This window comes from Apaloderma vittatum, unplaced genomic scaffold (assembly GCF_000703405.1).
Source record: "Apaloderma vittatum isolate BGI_N311 unplaced genomic scaffold, ASM70340v1 scaffold19025, whole genome shotgun sequence".
NCBI lineage: Eukaryota > Metazoa > Chordata > Aves > Trogoniformes > Trogonidae > Apaloderma > Apaloderma vittatum.
The window spans coordinates 177,486-195,294 of record NW_009715722.1 but is presented as its reverse complement, the minus strand read 5'-3'; the positions used below and the strand labels follow the sequence as shown (position 1 = coordinate 195,294).

At 36.8% G+C, this 17,809-nt stretch overlaps 1 protein-coding gene across 1 annotated transcript; it reads left to right on the top strand.

The window, feature by feature from the left end:
- The first annotated feature begins 1,213 nt into the window (after positions 1-1,213).
- PEX2 (peroxisomal biogenesis factor 2) lies at positions 1,214-2,223 on the top strand. Its single transcript, XM_009869281.1, has one exon. The coding sequence runs from the start codon at positions 1,214-1,216 to the stop codon at positions 2,126-2,128; it is 915 nt and encodes a 304-aa protein (XP_009867583.1). The 3' UTR covers positions 2,129-2,223.
- Positions 2,224-17,809: the final 15,586 nt, after the last annotated feature.

The window sequence follows — 17,809 nt, the reverse complement described above, 5'->3', positions numbered from 1 at the left end:
AAGAGTGTTTAAAGAAACCAAGTGGAGCTATTATTATGCCCTACCCACGTAGCCAGTCTTAATTAATTCAAAATTACTGTTGTACAGCATCCATGAAGAACAAAATCAGATTTCCTGTTAGGTTTGCATAACATCTTGCTTACAGACATGACTAAACATAGGTGTAGAAAACAGTAGGAATGCTACAAATAATGTTTTATACTGTGTTTTAAAACTTCTGGAACATTTTGTTTCAGCAAACGGTTATTGGTTTGGAGGATATTATTTTAATTTTTTAGTATTCTTAGGATCATTATCAACCATTCCTATATAGGATCCTATACAGCATCTTTTATTCAAAGCAGGCCTGTGTTATAGCAGGTTTTTCTCTCATAAATGAGGATTTGAAGTACTTTCTTCTGTACTTTCTCAAGAAGACTGTTGACCATCGCTTGCCTGTTACGCAAAGACTCTGGTTTAGTAGGTGAAATATATGGCATGCTACCTTAAATATAACTCTTCTAAATTGTTTGGGGGTTTTTGTGTGGACAAAAGGAACCAAAAATCACTCCACAATTTTTCATTACTGAGACTTTATCCATATTTTGCTCTTGCAATTTATTGTATTTATTTTCTTAGTCACAGGGTAATGCTTGAACAAGAAGAGTATACGTTTGTTGATGTTGCTAGTATACATTAATCATCTTGCCAAGAAATTTGTTATATCACAAGTAACACAACCCCAGACTTGTCAAAAGACTCTAGAAAATATATGCAGGCTTCTGTGATGTACTGTATGATAATTTGTGTCAAATGCTGACTATTTCTTTAATCTCATATAATGATTTTTCTCCTAAATAAATCACTGTCTTTATATAGCAAAGTTTACCATTCCCACCTTAACTTTCTTCCCTGTCTTTCCGTATGTATTTCTTAAATTTGTTAGTATTTCTAAGATTCTTTTTTTTTTTTTAGGTTGTGGCTAGCAAGATATTCATATTGACAGTATTTTCTATGCATCCCACTGTTCTCTTCTAGATTTTTTTCCTTCCTGAAAGGACTTGTAGCATATTTATAGCATAATAATATACCATTCTGAAGAAACTCTTTTGTTATTTCTTGTTTACTGCTGACACTTTCAGCATTGTAATCTTTAATAAGAATAAAAATAGAAAGTGTTCCATTATACTAAAATCTCTTTATGTTTATTTCTAGAATTTTTTTTGGTGAAGAAATGGCCTCAAGCACTGGAAATGAAAAGAGCGTGAATCCTGTGCTCAGAATAAGTCAACTTGATGCTCTTGAGCTCAACAAAGCCCTGGAACAATTAGTGTGGTCCCAGTTTACCAGCTGTTTTCATGGATTTAAACCAGGGGTGCTGGCTCATATTGAACCAGAATTAAAGGCATTTTTATGGCTTGTATTATGGAGATTTACTGTCTATTCCAAGAATGCAACTGTCGGACAGGCTATTCTGAATATTCAGTACAAGAATAACTTATCTCAGACAGAGAAATACCAACCTCTGAGCAAACACCAGAAGTTATGGTATCTTATTTTCACTGTTGGTGGAAGATGGTTGGAAGAAAGATGTTATGATTTATTTAGCAATCGTCAACTGCAATCTACCTGCAAAATTAAGAGTTTTATTAACTTTGGAGCTGGACTTCTTAAACTCTGTGGACTTTTAAATTTTCTGATTTTTCTTCAGAAAGGAACATTTGCAACACTTACAGAACGTATTCTAGGAATTAGGTCAGTTTTTTGCAAGCCACAAAGTGTTCGTCAGGTAGGATTTGAGTACATGAACAGGGAGCTCTTATGGCATGGCTTTGCTGAATTTCTGATCTATCTGCTACCACTTATTAATGTACAGAAACTAAAACTTAAAATTTCTTCTTGGTGTTTGCCTATTGCAGGTCTTTCCAACAGTGAGAACACATTAGCAGCTCACTGCAAGGAATGTTCACTATGTGGGGAATGGCCTACCATGCCTCATACCATAGGCTGCTCGCATGTGTTTTGTTACTACTGTATTAAAAGTAACTACTTACTTGATATGTATTTTACATGTCCTAAATGTGGCTCAGAGGTACACGGTCTTCACCCGCTGAAATATAAAATTGAAATGACAGAATTGCACACCTGATATGACGTTGATTTGGTTTTATACTGTTCATGAAATACTGTGTTGAAGAGATTAATGGAAAAATGCAGAAATTACTGTAAACAGCTTAAAGATGGTTTTGGAGACTGTAATTTGTTTTAACGTGTCTTTATTGGTGTTGGCACTGTTACTTGGTAAAAAAACTAACTTGCCTCTCTGAAAAAAAGGATTTCACCAGCTCTTCTCCAACTACTTGATCCCGGTTTGGTAACCTGTGCTGTCAAGTCATTCCTTCCTAGCTGCATGCTATATACAACCCTTAAAAATAGAGAAGATGCCCAGTAAGCTTTTCCACATTTTGTTTTTCTCAAGCGTGTCATAGAAGTTTCTGCCATTACCAACTTTGCTAGTAGATGGATTTAGTGGGAAAGTCATCCTTGTCATGCCTAAAGTATGGTTTTAAATAAGAATATTTCAAATTTGAATTCCCAGTGTGATGTTCCACTGCAAAAAAAAGAAAGGTGTAAGGTAAAAAACTGTGTACTCTCAGGATGCTCTCTTTGGGACTTGCCACTCTTCTTTTTCTGGTGTGATCAAGGTGGGTGCCAAACCTCACTAGTAGCACACAGAGAAAAAGATCAAATGCAGTTATGTACATGTAGGCTTATTTTAAAAAAAAAAGGTAACTCTTCCTGATTTTTACTATTACTACATGCTTTTTCTCTTGGCTGCAGTGCTTCTGTTGTTCCCTTTTTTAACACTTTATCCATTTATTCTCTGACCTGGTTTTATAAGATTTATTTTATTTTATTTCATTTTTAAATTGCAGTCCTTTGTTAACAGGAAATTTTACCCAGAACTGTCTCATTAACACAAAAACACATTGCATCCTTTTTTGGCTCTTAAATCAAATTTTCAAAAACTTAAGATAGTTAAATTGAGTAAATCACCTTATGGTGGCTGTGTTTGTTGATGGGCTATCATCAGTAGTCAGTCCCAAAAATAGTATGGTAACAACTGATCCAGTATCTTTGATCTACTTTTATGAAATGGTTTATTACATTCTTCAGTGTCTGATTAAAAAAACTCAGCAGCCTATTTGTTTGAAGATCTTAAATTCTGGGGTTTGATCTTTAGAGTGACACACAGGGCTTTCATCTGACGCAATTAAATATAGTTAGCGGGTCTGTAAGCATCTTTGGGCAGGCCAAAACTTCATTAATTCTGCTACTGTTCTGCAAGTCAACAGCGACTTCAGAGCAACTGCTTGCAGATACTGTGCTGCAATGTATTATCTGCCATCAAGTGTGTGTATCACCAGCCTGCTGTATTTCTGTTATTTGCCCTTGCAGTTTGAACCAGCAGATACAAAAATGCCTTTATTGGAAGTATGTCATCCCAAAGAAATGTGTCAGCAGCTGAGTTGGTCTGATTTCTGTGGAAGGGATCACTGGCATTTCTGCTACCTCTCGCTTTAACTCTATCCTTATTAAAATTTGTACACATCCAAAATCCAGTGTTTCTACTTTATAATCATAGCAGACCTCTGTGTCCTGTGGGCTTTTCATTCCTCCTGAAGTTGTGGTGCAGTATTGTGTCAAAAGAGCATGGATTTTTTATGTTCAACTCTGTTAGGTGTCACCTTCTCCTTATGTAGGAATTACATTGTTCTATTCAGAAATGTTTCTTTTTCCTGAATATTTAAAGGATTCTCATCTTCCTTTTTCATTCCACTTCTCTCTGTCCTGCTGTTTGATTTACTTAAACTGTATGAAGTTCCTGAGGTTTGTTTTGTCTCTTGCAGGTTCATACTGGTGAAACCCTAGTAAAACATATACTCTTGTTTTTCATACCTGTTGCACTGTCGCTACAAAATCTATTTCCAGAAGTTTTATACCTCTGTTGTACAGCTGTTTTCTGCTGGCTCTGCTACATTGTATTTGGCTTCTCTGAGTTTCTTCTGGAATTGAACTTTTGATACTTATGATGGCTTATTATACAAAAGCATTGGCCTACTACTGTAGTACTTCATCATCGGTGTGTTAGATTTGTAGTCCTAGCACTGACCAAGGTTTTAAAGTCTCTTTCCTAAGGTGTGTCACATCCTAAGGTGTGGCTTTAATTCTTTTATTTGCAGTGCAAATAAGCAGGTACCATGCGTCTCGTATAAATATAAGGTTTAGAAAGAGAATGGTACACTTTGTCAGATACAAAATTTTTTATCTTCGTTTTTAATCCACCATGTGGTGAAACTTTTGCTTAGTTGGAGTCACAGCTCAAGATTGAGGAGACTAAGGTTTGAGCTTGCATATTTAAAAACTGCTTGCTACCAGGTTAGCTTTTTAGGACTCCAAACTCAGTACTCAGCAGCTTCTTTATAGCACTGTTAAATTAAAACCACAACTTTTTTGATATTATAATTTTTTTGTTATGTTTTGTGATATAAACTGCAGAGAAATCTTGAAGATATTACAGAAAAAATAGGTAATTTTTAGACTAATCAAAGGGAAATTAATTTTACATGCTAATTGAATTGTTAATTTTTCCTCATTAGCATTATATTTTCAGGTTAAAACTCTACTGTAATAAAGGACTAAGTGGTCCTGTGGTAGAGGGCATAAAATTTATTTTGGAATGTTAATCTCTTCAGTTGTTTTCTCAAAACAAAAAGTTTTTAGTATTCAGCTACCATGAGAGTGTACTTCTGAGAAGTCATACATGGATCAGTAAGAAGGATAAATGCCTACAGTTTAAGAAAGCTAAAGGGCAAGAACTTTGATTCAGTCTTAGATAGGAGTTAGAGCCCTTTTATGCTCTGTTGTTGCTACATGAACATTTTCATTGTATCAGAAATCAAAAAAATGAAGCCATAATTGAAGCAGACTAATTATATTAATAAACATATTAGAAAACTTTTCATATCCTCATTTGAATGAAAATTACCAGTTGTCACAAGGTGTGATTTTGGAGGCATTTGGATGAAAGTAGTCAGAGAATGATGATTTGTTACTTCCATAAACCACCACTGCTCCATCTACACTAAATAAGAGGGGTCTCATTTAAGTCATGTTATGGAAGACATAAAAGCAGGAGTTTCAATAGTCTGTAAAAGAAATGACAGGGATAGTATGTGATTTCTGCATTGCCTGGAAATATTTCTTAGGTTTTCTCTAAGTGAGAGATGCAGTGGATGAGCATGATCTGAACAAAGTGGTGAAGAAAAGGTGTTAAGAAAGATGAAAGAAATATATTTCCTAAATACAATCCAATGAATGTCTTTATTTGAATATATTACTGCAATTATTATCTGGCATGTATCATTCTTATGACAAACAGATAAAGATGCTTCCTAACAGGATTTTCTAAGTTTACCTTTTTTTTTTTTTAATGCCTCCTCAGTGATTTGGCTGTCAGTTGATTTCATACTTCAGTATTAATGAGACTAAGATGCAAAGTGGGAAACTAGTTTATAGTTACAGTTCACTTCAATTTTAGGTTCCAAAGCAAATTATCTTTTCAATAAATCTCCTTTTGAGCAGACTACTCGTAGCAGTAAATTGCTAACTGTTACACTTTGCTGTGTGTTTGCTAGGAAGCTGTCTTGGCTTGTACCAAGAAGAGAGTATTGTGGCATGAATGGACACCCAAAGAGGCGATGGAGCTCCATTCTTGGAGGCGTTCAAGGTCAGGCTTGATGGAGCTCTGAGCAACCTGATCTAGTTAAAGATGTCCCTGCTCACTGCAGGCGGTTGGACTAAATGACCTTTAAAGGTCCCTTCCAACCCAACGCATTCTATGTAGTTACTGCCATGAGAGTTATTAAGGCTGATGATAGCCTGAACTACTACAAATCGTAGTGTGTATAACCAAAACACCAGATAGCATTTTCAAAGTGCTGCTTCATACCTATTGAATATCAACTTGTGTATTCCTGGGAAAAACTCTTAGAATCGTTCAAGTAGATTACAACTGCCTACCTTTACCCTCCATGTTTTCCATGTTGTCAACAACAAAACATCTACCTAAACTATTATTGCAGTCTTAATAGTTTCCACCATTCCAGGGGAGCCCGCTTCTAAGGCAGAATCTGACGCAGATCTGGCAAGATGACCAAATACATGGCATCCAGGCAAAAGACATTTTTTTGGGGAATCCCTCTCAGATTGGGACCAGATAACTACACAAACCTGCACAGAGGTACTTGTAGGGCATCTGCTGAGGCCATTTCAAACTTAGGCAAGAGCAAGCACAGGTAGTTCTAGATCTTGCAGGCAGTTTTACTAAGTACAGAATCCCTAATTGCGTACATCTCTGATCCTGAGTCTGTTTAGAGAACAGGCTGGTGCAAGGTACAATAAAGTTGGCCAGCATGCTACCATTCATCTCAAAGGATCAATCTACTTTTGGGGAGGTATTTCAAGAATATTTCAGGGAACAAAAGATTGTCAGTCTGTTAACCACTCTGCACTATCCTGTGTTGGAAGGTCTGCAATGGCAGAACTAACTAGCATGTTGGAGTAGCCCAGGAGAAGGGGAGAGACTGACTCTTCTCCTCTTCTGGGGCTTTCCATATTCGTTACAACCCTCAGTCTAACATCTGACTACAGAACTCCCAAGTTTGATTAAACTAGCCAAAGCGTCCTGTCATGTTGCCCAGCTTTTAGACACTTAGCAATAGGCTGGTGTGTCATCTCATTAAGTGATCTTACCTAACTAGTCTTTCAGGACACAGTCTGCCAAGGAAGTAGCCTGACTAGCATCTCCAAATTGTTTGTACTTTTGGGAAGGATACCTCTGGTGCAATAACCCTGTCAAGGATCTTCCTCAGAGTTACATTGTTTTAATGGAAGAAAAAGTCATGGGTCATAGGTTGAGTAGAGGTCTTCAGGTAAATATACTTGATTCCATAACAAAGTTGCTAGCCTGCCTTCTGTAGTTAGTTTTCATGTTTTCATGTTAGCCTGCCTTCTGTAGTAAGTTTTCATGTTTTGGGCCTAAAGTCTAGGTGCAGAAAGGATCAGGTTTCGCTGCCCAGAGGCTAGGTGACGAGAAGAATGCTTGTTGCGACAGAAAAGGACAGTAAGTAGTGTTTGTGTTGTGTTGGAATCTGTATTAGCACTAAAGACTAAAGTAAAGATTTTTGGAGCTTGCTCTGCCTTAAATCAGATCTAGTGCCTATTAACGCGGTCATTCTGTAAGAATCCTCTTCCGTTATACCACCCAGTGTTGATGTAAGGTCTTTAGTCACACTTGTGCATGGTGCGGTAAGGTACAACAATGGGCTTGGTATTCTGGATGTCGATGTCCCATTTGTCACTGCTCATCTCCACCTTACTTTCACATGCATTAAACCACAACAGGAACTGAATATCTGACCGAACATCCCAATTATCTGGGTAGAAATGCATGGCTTATGATGAGGCATAAGAAGCACTGTTCACGATGCAGACTCAAAGGCTAATTAAGCTTTTCTGAAAATACTTTTGCATTGATGAAAAGAAGGTTTCAGTCTGTTTGTACTTAAGTAGGTAAGTTTCTCATATGAGTAACTATCAGAGCCGGTTATAATATCCACAAAACAGTCTCTGTAATTAGCAAAAGCCTGTATGATGTGAGCACAGTATTTATTGATAACTTCTGACTCCAGCCTCCTTTGATGTAGGGTCCTACCAAAATGTGTTGATCCCATGGATTGCCCCACATAATAAAGTCACATGGTTCAAAAACAGATTCAGAGAGCAAGTAATTACCATCGCTTCAGGATAGTTGTCACAAGAGGGTCTAATATCTCTATGACTGCTTATACTATCAGTAATAATGACCCACCTCTGACTTGTTCCCTATTAACCCAAAGGATCAGTATGGGGCCAGACTAGAGGCAGTGGGTGGTGTTCGACCCAGGAATCAGAGCTCTGGAAGGATGTGGCTTCAGGGTAAGCAGCATGAGGATTTTGAAGTGGACCTTTTCCATGAAAAAGCTTTGCAGTCATTGTTGTTCATTCCATATACAGAGGGCAAAATTCTTGCATGGGATGAGTAATATTTCTTCTCCAAAAGCAATGCTTGAATGGCCAGAGCATGCTGCAAATGTAAGCATGAGTTGGGCCATTAGACAAGTGGCACACCTTCTGTTGCATGCGTTGTGGAAAACAAGATAACGGCTAAGAGGTCGTGCTTGGCCAGCTGTCTCCAGGTTTGAGGAGATCTGACTGTTGCAGAAGGTATAGGTGGACCTGCAACATGCCTTCTCAGTTACATCCTTTTAACAATCCCTGTGACTGAGAGCAGCAACAGCAGGCACCGTGTAACAATTTCAGAGAAGGAAGACTTGGGGCAAGGCACAAAAGAATGCATATTGCTAGTTGAGCCATTGCTTAGTACCACAGAAACTCATCTTCGTAAAAATGTACTTACAAATTGATCCAAGAAAGAGGAGTACATTAGCAGTACTTGCAGAAACAACATAGATGTCAGGACAAGGAGATAAGAAGTGTGAAGAAAATAACACATGAAGTTTTTCATATACACAGCAAAACAGCTTTAGCTAAAGAAATGCAAAATGTATTAGTCATTAAAAATATGTCTCTGCACATTTCCAATCACCTACAGCTATTCCTGGAAATATTTGGCAAGATCCACAAAGAAATCACATTCAAGCAGTGACATCTTTTACTGAAATATCTCAAGATACTGAAAGGAATGAGAAGAACCTAGCAATCAAATTCAACTCTTGTTCCCATCCTCCAATGTAAGAATAAAACAATTGCTTCAGTTAAATTCTCAAAACTAGCTCCACTAATTAATCTGCAGACATGTAATTGTCTTATGACACATTTGATTGTGGAAAGTTATTTTTCACATCCAAATGGTCCGTTCTTACCCCTGAGCCATCAGTTTAACTCTCAATTAAAAGAGATTCTTAATGCACGGAGATGCAAGGAAGAGCAGGTTCTTAGTTGTTGTTTGCAGAGAGAGATTGCTTGTTTTTTGAAGAACTGCCCGGAAGCATGATTTTCTCCTATGCTACGTTTTGGATCTTTTTGAAGCTGAATATGTATTTTTTATAAAAGTACTCATTTTACTTCCAAATATGTTAACAAAGGTGCTAATATTGCCCCTGCTACTTTTTTCCCCATTTCTTTCCTTAGAGGATAGATGGAAATTTTAATTCTGTTATAGAAGTAAAAGCCCTTTTTTGGCTTTTTGTAAGCAGATGATATTCTCCTAGTGACTGTCTTTTCAGTAATGCATTGGTCTAAATTCTGAATTCTATTATTTTACATCTACAGCAACTGAAAGTGTATTTTTTATAAACAGCAAACTTCACCTCATAAAAATTCATTACATAAGGGCATAAACAAGTACTTTTCCTTCCAGTCATTGGCAGTAAGTGATTCATCAGTTTTTCACAGAAAACCAATTTCATTGCAGATGTTCTGTAATTTCCAGACTCCCTGAATTGTAGAATCATATCATCCAATCCCAGCGCAAGGAATGTAGAATTTTTTTTTAAAAGAGGGAGAAAAAGGGCTGTGCTTAGTCTTTTTAATAGGATTGAATATCATTTGCTGTCTCATCAGTTTTGTGAAATAACCATAAAGTAATCAGCTTGCCATTCTTTCCTTTCCTGTACAGGCTATCAACTTACCCACAATGCTGATTCCATAGCAAGTGCACAAGTGAATAACTTGAAGGAGAAAAAAAAAATCTTCCTTTGAGGTTAAACAAAATGTAACTGCTCTAAATAGTTGTCTCTCTTTCTGTCCCTCATTCTTTCTTTTCTCCTTACTTTCTTCTTTTCTTTCTTAATATTTCAAAATATAGAAATTCCGATGGTTATCAGCCACTAATTTTCATTGTGTAACAGGCTTGCCTTCCCCCCCGTTTTTTTTTTTAATTTTCAAATTAGGGTTTACTTTTATAAGAACCTGTAACAAACTACTCATTCAATTCTGTTTTATCCCAATGAGCCAGAAATAAAGGATGGGCTTAAAAGCTACTTTTTGCAAGTGTATGCAGTTTTGTACACTTCTATTCTGTATAGCATATAGAATCCACCCTACCATATTTCCATTGCATTAAGTTATGTAGATACCAAAATCAATTTTGAAAGCTGAAGGAGGAAAAGGAGACAAAGGAAAGAATATATTCAGGTGAAAATGAAAAGGAATGGAGGAAGTTTGAAGCAGAGAAACCAGAACAGTAGCTGGCAAGCAGCAGGAACCAGAAAGGAGAATTATTTTCCAGTAGGGAGAACGAATTTCATCGATAACTGTTTAGCCCTTAGAGGAGAAGTCAATAGTAGCAAGATGCACATATTAAGTCAGCAAGTACATGTTGGCTTATACTGCTTTAAGTCTTGCTGTAAGTCTTCTGTTTCCCATTTTGTTTTCTCCATTGCTATTTTTAACATAGCATGATGAGAGAACATTTCTCCAAATGTCTGTGAATCACTGAACTAACAACAGAGCCAGATCCAATCTTGTATCTGTATCAACAGAAATAGTATATAATTGGATGCTGAAAAACTGAGTGAAAATCCTAAAGGAGGAACCTTTGTTCACAGACTGACAAAACAGCAAAATTTGGATCCCACTGAGTTTTGTTGACCTGATTAGATTAAGGATTTCACCAGATCTAACAGCTACTCTGCGTCTATAGTAGAAAACCAAACCTGTCAGGACCTGTATTTTTTGTTACTATGGCCAGTCTTGATCTATCTGTCAGAACAAGAAAACTGGATTCTTCGGCTCAGCTGAGTGTATTTATATGTATATGTAGGAGCAACCTCAGAGACTTAATTTCTAAGTAATTTAAAACGTATTTCATATGATAAGCACTTCCCATGTATTGCAGCTATACTCCCAGATTTTGCGGTGCAACTAATTACAATAATAGCTATAAGCAAACAGAAGATGCCTTCTACTAACCACCACAGAAAGTGGACATCAGTAAAAGTTAGGGAGCCATAAAAGGAGCATCAGCTCCAACTTTGACATCACTGATTCCACAAAAGGATCTGTGAATGCCCACAGATTGCTCTTTGCTACTTTATTGCTTCTCCAGTTCAATTTCCAGGGCCAGAATCCCTTTGTGGTTTCCCTCCTGTGACCTCTAGAATAAGGAAAAGAACACAGAGAGCTGGTGCCGTGTTTCCAAGATAAAATCCATGTGATTGGCTAAGAACAATGCTACAGAAATCATCTTCCTGTGTCCACTCAAATTCTTTCTGGTGCAAAGCCTAGACTGGGTTTAAGCATGACTGTCTTACAAGCTCTTTCTTTTTAACCTTACTTCTGACTAAAAAGCACACAGGACCAGGACACTCACTCTTTGTCAATAAAAAAAGAGCATGATTCGGCATACCTCCTAGAGGACAGTGCACTCATGCTACCTGTATTTGTCCTTTGCAGGTTATAAAAACAAAAACTTGAGCCCATGCTAAAGCCCTGAACATATCCAGTCTCTGACCCCTTCAGAGCACTACGAAATTTATCCTGTGTGTCTGCATTTAACTGATTTGTAAACGATATGGATGACTAACAAATCTAAATTCAAGAACAGGCTCGGATAAATAAATTGATAGTTTCAGTATATGTAGAAAGTATGAACCTGATGTTGCCATTAGTCCTATTTTCCTTGCCTTTCTATTAAGACAGAGTCATAGAATCATAGAATGGCCTAGGCTGGAAAGGACCTTAGAGATCATTTAATCCAACCTCCCTGTCATGGGCAGGGACGCCTCTCGACTAGACCAGGCAACATGTGGGCTATGGAGTAAGTGTGAACCAATGCAGAGATCTGTTCTGTCCTGAATTCAGCTGTGGTGAAGAATGAGAAATTGCATCCTGATAATAGGAAAGAATGGATTTCTTCATATACAAGTAAATATATATGCATAAAAATATAAATAAATATATATGGTGGTTTATTAACTATTATTTTAGAATCTACTGTTGCAGCGTTAAAAACTTTCCTGTTCTAAAAGCAGTGCAGATTTCACCTAGGGCACCAGATTGGAAGATCAGACACCTAAGGAGAAGAATTTACACAATTTTGGAAGCGTGACCTATGACGAGACGTAAAAAAATGGTCCGGGAGGAAAAAGCTATAGACATATGGACATAAACAAAAAGAAGAAGTAATTTCAGAGAAAAGCTTAAGGAGGACTTGAAAAAGGAGAAGGCACTTGTCAACTAGGGACAAGAAAATTTACCTCATGCAGCCTCTTGGAGTTAAGGAGAGTGGCACACAAAATGAAGAAAAGTTGATTCTTACCAAAGTATTGAAAAAAACTATTGAATTAAGTTTTTCTTTTAAGATGCCTTGCTGGAGCTTTCTGTCTTAAAAACAATCGGCCTGCTAACTGCAGGCTCCAAGTGAATATGTGTGGAAAGATTTTTCTTTCTGTGATATAGGATACACTGACATGTAGGACGGAAGCTTAATACTGTACTTTATCATTAGTCCAATGAAATTAGAGATATCAACTATTTTAATAAATTAAAGTTACGCCACGTGGAAAAAAAAGATTAAACCACATACAGAATTAAGGCTATCTTTATTCTTTCCTGGTCTTAGACCCATTGAAATTAAAAGAGCCAGTTTGGGAAAGTTGCTAGGAGACCGTAATCACAAGAGTCAGAATAATACATTTTTATTTAAAATAGGAAATGTTGATTAATGAACATACTTAACAGATAATGAGTAAAGGTATTGAAAGCATCTATGTTCTATCACATTTCACGTGAAACATTTAATTTATATCTTGAAAAGCCGATGAGAATTGAAAATCTTCAAGGTAAAGCCAAGCAACACATGCAGTTAAAACTGAAGGACACAACAGTTTTATAAATACTTGATTAGAAGCCCCTAGATACTGGGAAGTAAGAGAAAATATTTCCAGCATCCAAGACCAATAAGGCTAAAAACAAAGAACAAAAAAAGAGAAAATTATTTAGCTATTAGAGTCTCATATAGGCATGTTGTTGAAACTAAGGTGAGCCATTTGCTTTGGAAGCAATTAATTGATTTGAAGGTGAGATACTGGAGAAGATGCTGTGTATATAGTACATTAAAATTAGAGAAAACTAAGCAATAAATTAAGTCTACGGTAAAGAAAGTCCAGCCTAAATGAGAAGTTAATTTATTAAACCCTAAAGAGAAAGGCTGTAAGATTTATTAAACCAAGTCGTCCAAAAGTGTCTACTGCAATAGCCACATTGATTTAATTTGTGTCATGACAATTTAAACAGATATTATGCCCTGAAAACACTATCATGGTATTTTGTGTGCAAGATTTATGATCCTTATATTTTGTGAACCAGGAGTCCCAGAATGTTACATAGCTAGGAATCTGAAACTACAAGACATTGACTCTCCTTTCTCACATTTAAGATGTAAGCAGTGATGTGTAGTATACAGCTCACTGTGATGACCACCTCAGATTCATATGCAAATCATGGATTTTGTTCTTACTGATTCATGTTAGTGTCTTGACAAGGAAACAAGTCAAGAAACTGTCCATCCAAACCACGTGAAACAATTTTAATGCTATGAACAAATTGCTTCCTATATGCTAACAGAAACCTGCAGAAGACAGGTAATGAGATGCTAGTCCAGCGTCTCCCTGCTGATCACTCCTACTAGTAACAACAAAAGCTTATCATAGATACAAATCTTGCTAAGTCTCCTAGGGAAAAAACATCTGTACTAACAGAACAGGAATCACAAAATGCTCTTGAAATTATAGTAGTTTGAAACAAACTGATAATTCAATTTTTAATGTGGAATCATCATAAAATCATAACATATTTCTATGGTGTTATTACTGGATAAATAATAAAGCCAGGCATTTCTTTTTACCAAGTCATCACTTAGCTACTTCTAACTTAAATATTTCTAATAAAGTAATATATGCATAGGTTTATTTCTATGTGCAGCACATATTATTTCTAATAGGAAAGTGTAGTTGCATGCAATGAGAAAAGAGTCATGCCTAAAGCAATTACAATGCTGGAAAAATACATGGTCGGTGATGTTAGCTGAAATGACAGCTACTTACACTGACAAAGCATAACCTGAAATAGTGCTTCACTTAAAAGCAAAATAAATTAATGTTATTTTAATAGTTGGCTCAGATTTGAAAAATCTTACAAGAAATACAGTGTACAGCTGATAGATTTCCACTATCCAGTAAAATAATGAAATTAGGCAAAAAATGTTTGTGTAACATATTTGAGAAGAGCAAATGTGCCTTGTGTGTAAGAAAAAGACTGAGATAGAACTAATTGGAAGTGGTTTGTACTTCCAAAGATTATAGTTGCTTCCATTAACAGTTTCAACAGCCTTTATAATTTTGATCTGAAGAAAGCTTTCTTGGCAAATTGGAAAGGACTGGCACTACAGATTTCTCTCTTGAATGGTGCCTTGATCATGTACCAAAAAGAAAATTAAATAAGAAAAAATGTTGTTTATTATTTCTTGATAAAAATTACAAACTCTGATGAAATATATTTGTTTAGACCTTGAGCATATCATTATTTAGTCATCTTTATATGGTATGATATTATTCTGAGATAGTTTATTTCATTTATATTCTAGCTTAATTTAACACTAGGTCTTGAATCCTGATATTAGTTAATGAATCCGAGTTCACTAGAAATACAGCGTGAGTAATCAGCCAGTAATTAGCAAAACCAATAAATTTCTATTGTGTAAAGGATAAAGCAAGGTAATGCTCTGTAGAAATTATTGTACTCTTTTTTTTCTTCCTACATCTTAGGTGAATATGCTCTTCTTAGGAATCTTGGAAAAGCAATTACCAGCTGAATTTAATGTCTATTATACGGGGGAAAAAAGCAGATATGTACAAAGTCCTAAGAACATTTACGGGAGTATTTTTTTTAATTTCTTACGCACGCACAAAAAGACTAAATTGTAAATAAGAAAAATGTGATTAGCTTGTAACCAACAACAGTGGGGCTCTAAGAACATATTCAAGAAAATATATCAACATGGAGTGATCCACACCCCCCACAAAATATTTGGGCACCTTGCTTTCTACCAGTAGCTTCATTGCTACAACAAATTTCCTATACGTATATTACTCTGGTAGAGTGTATGCCCAAAAATACAACTCTTCTGGGAAAGCAGAGCATGCCAATGCCCACCTGGTGCCCAAAACAACTTGGGATTTATAAAGCAGCTATCCTTCTACCTATGTCTCCTGAAAGGCCTGCTTCAGCAGTCACACACCAGAATCTCCAAACACGCATTGACAACCATGAGTCATGCATAAACATAGAAAGAGGTAGTGAGAGGTACACCTGCCTACATCTGTATTTTTTAATATAACCATGGGTACAAGCAAGAGATTTGTTTTCTGTGATTTCCATCTCCTGGAAATTCAACTTACACATTATTGTGAAAACTAACACAAGCTCTAGAGTAGGCTTCAGGGAAGAGAGCAGTCAAATACATAAGCACTTATAGAATCTAGATGTGTCTTTTTAATGATCTATTCCTTTATTTTTTGTGTTAGATTCATCACCGTGCCTTCCACTGGAAGCAAGTTATCCCTTATTTTCAGCTGAAAAGTTAATAAAGTGCTATGTTGGCAAAAATGTTTTGTGGTTAGAAGCTCTTCTTCTTACCTTGTTGATTGGTAATTCTGTATCTCTTCTTGGAGTTCAGCAATTGGGAGATGGTCGAAGTTTAAGTCTGGGCTGGGCTCACCACTAAACTTTGACAGGTGCTCTCTCTGATCCCACCACCACCCTCCCAGTGGAGTATAACAGGGAAACCAGAGAGAGAGACTTTGAGGTTAAAAAAACCCTTGAACCAGTTTAATGAAAGAGAGAATAATACTAACAATAACAATGACGAAGTCAAACTATTTACATGCAAATATGGAGAATATGTTAATACGGGATCCGTGCCTTTTGGATGATAACAAGGTCCCAAGTAGAAGAAAAAAAAAAATTCTCAGACTGGACTTGGCAGCAGACAGGAGCACGCAAACCCCAAGTCCCAATGATAATGCAAAATAAACTAGAAGGGAGCTGTGCCACTCCCACTCAAGGGGAAACACAACCTGCCTTGATGAACGGGGCTCGTCTACAGTATTAAAACAGGGGGCAGGAACACCAGCAGCACAGGAAGAGATGACTAAGAGCCCATAACAATCGTCCTAGCACAGCAAGCTCTAAAGACCCCTGGCTCTTCTTACAGGCCCTTTTACACTGAGCACCATGGGAAGGAATTCCATGATTGGTCACCTGACCCATCCTCTTCTCCCCTCAGGCACAGCTGCCCCCTATTCTCCATTGAGACTGCTACCTGGTCCAGGCAGCCCCAGAAAACTTGGGTCCAGGTGCTCTTAAACCAGGATGGAGATAACAAAGACCAATTTCCATAGAGGGCAGTGGCGACTGAGCCTTTCAACATTAAGAGGTGATGGCATCCAGCACAGCATTGTATGTAGTAGGTTCTGCATTTGTCTTTTTCTCTTTTTCATCTTTATCTACTGAACCTAAATTCACATTTTCCAAATGATTATTTTCTGTTAGAGGTGCACCAGAGACAGTAAAATTTTATTTTAGTGTGTGTTAATAAAAATCAGAAATTCTTGTGCCTTTATGTTGAATTGTGAGAAGTGACAGAAGGCAAAATACTTCATACTATTTTTTTTAATAACAGCAAAAATACCTTCATTTTAACTTATAGTACAACTCTTTTTTGCACTTTCTGGGCCTGAGTCCAGAAAACCCTTTGAGAATCTAAACCTTAATACACTGTCTAAGAAAGCAGTCATATGCTAGTCTTGAAAAACAAAATCATCTATTTTCTATAATACCTGCTTTAGCAACTTAAAGACAACATTTTTCTTATTTTCCTCATAGATTGGAACTGCAATCAGATAGCAAAAAAACAGGTTTCTTTTCATATTGAAATTTTCTGTTTACATGCCTAACATACAGTATGTATAACTGTCTACATACACACACAGGAACTTTGGCTTTAAGGTTTGATAGCTGAGGACAAAATTTCTAGTTCATCTTCCACACAGTGAATTTGCTCTGAGACTGTATTTCCACTTCTATCAAACTACCCGTAAACATGTTCGGATTCTCTCTGAACAGCGTTGGGAGTTGCATTTCCTCCATTTCAGCTAATCAGTGAGACAATATAATCAAAATAAATGTGGCTTTGACTGCTATTTTCCTCCCACCGTCAAAGCTGTTGACAGTGTTCCACAATCTTAAACAACGTTTAATTTTACCTTCCAAACACCACATGAATTTCATGCATAAAACAAAGATGTATAAGTCGATGCCTGTGGGACATGGAAGGATGGGAAGAAGTAGATGCTTGATATTACCCAGCATACACTGCCATCAGTACAGTTTTATGAGTACCATCACAAGAAGAGGGGAATTACACAGTAACACAGATCCATTCCAAGTCCTGTCCAGACACTTAATTTTGATACTGCCATTTGTAAATGTATATTTACATGCGATGGAAGACGAAAAGGAAAAAATCTAACAAGGATCACCAATTCAGACCACAATTTACTCTTACTAATGAGATTTCCTTCCTGGTTTCTGTAGGACTGATTTCACCTGATGGGCTAGAAGTAAAAGGGCAATTTCAAAGCAGATGTAGCATCTCCTCTATTAATCAATGTTTTTTGTTTTGACAAAACTTACAGATTTGCAC